The sequence below is a fragment of the Rhagoletis pomonella genome, unplaced genomic scaffold (genome assembly GCF_013731165.1).
Source record: "Rhagoletis pomonella isolate Grant_MI unplaced genomic scaffold, Rhpom_1.0 Rhpom_scaffold_00010, whole genome shotgun sequence".
Classification (NCBI taxonomy): Eukaryota; Metazoa; Arthropoda; class Insecta; order Diptera; family Tephritidae; genus Rhagoletis; species Rhagoletis pomonella.
Window position 1 is genome coordinate 2,810,472 of NW_023458564.1, and position 3,954 is coordinate 2,814,425.

The following is a 3,954-nucleotide window of genomic DNA, read 5'->3' on the forward strand; positions in this document are numbered from 1 at the left end:
TATTGGCAGGCAGTGGCAAACTTCCGAGTATATTTTTGCCTTGAAAAAGCTTCTCATAAAATTCTTTTGTCGTTCGGGGACGGGGTAAAAATGAAGCTCCCTCCATTTGTGTAACAACATCAAGACGCACACCACAAATTGGAAGAGAAGCTCGGCCAAACACTAAGCAAAAGTGGAAACGCCAAAATATTATTAATATTATTATATTTTTCTATTTGCTCTTTATCTCGGTCTAACACTTATCAAAAGTGCAGGCGCCAAATATTTTTTCTATTATTTATTGCTATTCAAATGGAAATTGCTGACATTTACGATATATTTATGTATGTATTTCTTTTCCTTGGAATTCCTTATTTTTTCCTATTTTTTTAAGTTTATGTCATGCTTTCAAAAGTTATCATCTTTAAATCATACCTGTACATATTATAAGGCTAATCGATAATATTTTGTTCTATTTCTTCCCACTTTTTCTTTCTAATTTTACGACATCGCTTCGCTATCTATGCTCTTTATGATTGTCCGCTTCAAAACATGCTCACAACTACCACCACCACCACCAACACTACCCCAACCACAATCAAACTATCCACACCGTTACCACAACCAAACCACAATTCACTATGCAGCACCACATCAACCCTATCGGTCGGCAGCACTGGTAGTCAAGCGCGTTTGATACAATCATCCCATCCGCCATCGAGCTATCAGCCAGTTCTCATGAAAGATTTAGGTAAGACTTACTCAATAACAAACGAACTATCGTCTTCCCCTCAAGCAGAGTACATGGAAGCCACTGCGTCAGCGACAGTGAGCTCTTTGTCCGCAGCTATGGAGGCCTCGGGTCAAATGATGTTTATGATCGAAGAGATGGGCATAGAAGTCGGCGAGATGGACATGGAGGAGGAGGAGGAGGAGGAGCGTGGAGAAGAGATGGATTACGTGCTCGAGTCGGATTTGCAAGCTGCATCCGTAGCAGCAGCTTTTAATTTAAGTTTAGGTAGTAGTGGTAGTAGAGCAATAACAATTAGGGGTGGTGATATGGCTAACACAGGTAGTCGTAACGGTAATAATTTACATCGTGTCCCTACTCCCAAGCGTTTGTCTCCTAGACAATCGCCCAAAGCAGATATTGAAGTAATAGAAATTTTTGCCAACGAGCTAAGTCAGTTGACCGCCGCTGAGCAAGTATCGGTTGTGCATCATTCGGGAAAAGAGTCTTCCAAAAAGTCAAGCATGCGCCAGGCAAGTGTCAGTAGTGGTAGCAGTAGCAACGGTGCTACGGCTTCCGCTAGCGATGCAATAACTCATGTAGTAGACAAACACTTAAGTGATCTGGAACACGAACAGCTCACTGACGCCACATACGATATCGCCGCTTACATGGCCAACCTTAAGGAGCAGGCACTCGAATCACAAGATCTGCAAATGGACACACAGGATCAGCAACAGAATGACTCAAGTCTTTCGCCGGAGCCGCAGACAGTAGTAGAAAATACCCAGCAAACGGTAGTGGCTGAAATCGAATCTCCCCCTCGACCCGCCACAGAATCTGACAGCACCGGAACAACGACAGGTACTTCCGAAAAGTCGGAGGACGAATCGGAAGACGCTACGTCAACGGGTGCGCACCATGTTATCATTGACAAGAAGGTAGATAAGGTGTTCAAGTCCAAGCCCTCGGAGAAGGCACAAAAATCGAGTAGTGGTAGCAGTAGCAGCATTGCTAGTACTGGCACGAAATCGAAAACGACGAAGTCGCCACGTCAGAGTATCCACATTTCACCCGACCGCTCCAAATCGCAAGGTAGCTCGCCCGTACGCATAATAAAGATAAAATCACCTCGTTCTAGTGTCAGTGAGCAGGGTAAGCGATTAAGTGCTAGTTCCAGCCGCGACTCCTCAGCCGATCGCCTTTCCAGCGGACGGCGCACTCCCAGCCCTCGTCGCAGCTCGGAAGCTAGTGGAATACTAAAGCGACCCACCAGCCCAGCTGCTGGCATACTGAAGCCTCCGCCAAGCCCCAGCAAGTCGAAGAGTCCTGACCGAAGCTGCCTGAAGAAACTCGCTCCCGCACACGACTGCAGCGTCGAGTCACTTTCCCCACATATTTCGCCACGCGACAGTATTGAACACCTATCGCCCGATCGTGCCAGCACCAGTCTCTGCCAGCGGCATTCGCCACGTAGCAGCTTCGACAGCCGCAGCTCTGAGCCAACTCTTGATATACCACGCTCGTCGCTAAAATCACCACGCGGAAGTTTCGAATCGCGTTCTCCTGACCGCTGCAGTCGCAAGCGCAGTCAATCCGCGCATGGCAGCTTTGAAACCGGACAACGCGCTGCAGCGCTTGCTGCTTCCGAAGCCTACTACCAGTATTACCCGATATATGATAATCAGACCTGTAGTGATCATTATATTTCAGCAGCTACAACCAGTATGCAACGAGAAGCCGGCACTTCCACGACAAGTACGCGTCGCTTAAGCAAATCCTTGGAGCGTTCAACATCGCGTGAAAGCACTACAAGCAGCTCGTATCGTTACGGCGTTTCACCCGAACGCATTTACACAATCAACACAATGGGTACTGGTCCCTTGCGTTCGCAATCGGCTGAAAACGCATTTGAACGTTATGCCTACGATCCGCACACGGGGCAACATTATCAAATGCCAGCGCAAGAATCGGCCACTGCCGCTCCACCTGCCGCCTTCATGTACAGCCACGAACCACAGTGTCCACACGAGCGTATCGCCGCATACCAGCTCAGCTCGTCTGCGCCCGAATACACGACATGTATTGACTGTCTGTACCAGAAGAGACCCTCCTAGCATAAGGCCCGCGTGCGGCAGAGTCGTACGCGGAAGAAGACACCACGTGGCGTAGTTCAACCACCGACGGCAACGGCGTCGGGTATGATTTGCGCGGCCAGCTTTGATCCGGAGGCGGCCGTTGCGGCGGGTGCCAGCGAGGCAAGCGGTTGTGTGGATTGTCACGACTACTACGAGATACACGTTTAAATGGAAATTAAATAACTGAAATGAAATACATACACATTTAAAAAAAAAAAAAGTATCTAAACCTAAAAGAAAATCTTACTTGTGCAGTCCTTACATACGTACATCACCATCAGAACCATCAGAAATGAACTTGTTGCCATCCAAAGGTCCTCAACTAATAAGTTTACATATGTAAATATTTATGTGCATATGTGTAAACGTATGTATTTATCTTTGTTGTTTGTCACAGGGATTTTTGAAAAACTAATCTATATATAAGTATCGCATATATATATGTACATGTTTGTATACCAAGAATAGGTTCTTCAAGTGTTCAGAATAAGGATTAGTATTTACTACAAGTACGTGTAAAGTGATGTCCTCAATACTTTTTGTTGCCTTTGAATTATTACACCGTGTGAAAAAAAACAAGAAAAAAATTCAAAACACACGAAACAATGGGCTAAATATAGTAAAGCTACGTTTTTATTTTTTCACGCTGACGTCAGGATTTTTTTAAGGACTTTGAAATTTTTAAGTTATGATTAATTCAAAAAATTATAAAAAAAAAATCAGTGCAATGTAGAATAACAATATGGGTACCAAACGAAAGAGAAAATTCTGTAGAATTAAAAAACAATAAAGTTTTTGGTTTACAAGAACGAATAAGTATTGAAATGCGCTTTTTTATTAATTTTTTTTTTTAAGCTGATAAAGTTAAGAGAACGAAATTCGAGTATGTGGTCGTGTGTATATTAGTCCTTAATATATAATTTGTTCAAAATTGAATATTGTAAATTTTCAAGGTTATTCAAGGATTAAATTTTAAAAGGAAATTTTCCATACCCATTCGTCCTTATGCACCAAAAATATTAATATTTCTCAATTTTACAGGAGTTTCGCCTTTTATTTGATAACAACATTGATATTCTACATTGCACTTTTTTAATAATTTTTTGA

The 3,954-nt window shown here is 43.5% G+C and overlaps 1 protein-coding gene across 1 annotated transcript; it reads left to right on the forward strand.

Annotated features, from left to right (window-relative positions):
• The first annotated feature begins 454 nt into the window (after window positions 1-454).
• Window positions 455-3,500, forward strand: LOC118745948 (uncharacterized protein YMR317W-like). Its single transcript, XM_036479619.1, has one exon. The coding sequence runs from the start codon at window positions 532-534 to the stop codon at window positions 2,824-2,826; it is 2,295 nt and encodes a 764-aa protein (XP_036335512.1). The 5' UTR covers window positions 455-531; the 3' UTR covers window positions 2,827-3,500.
• Window positions 3,501-3,954: the final 454 nt, after the last annotated feature.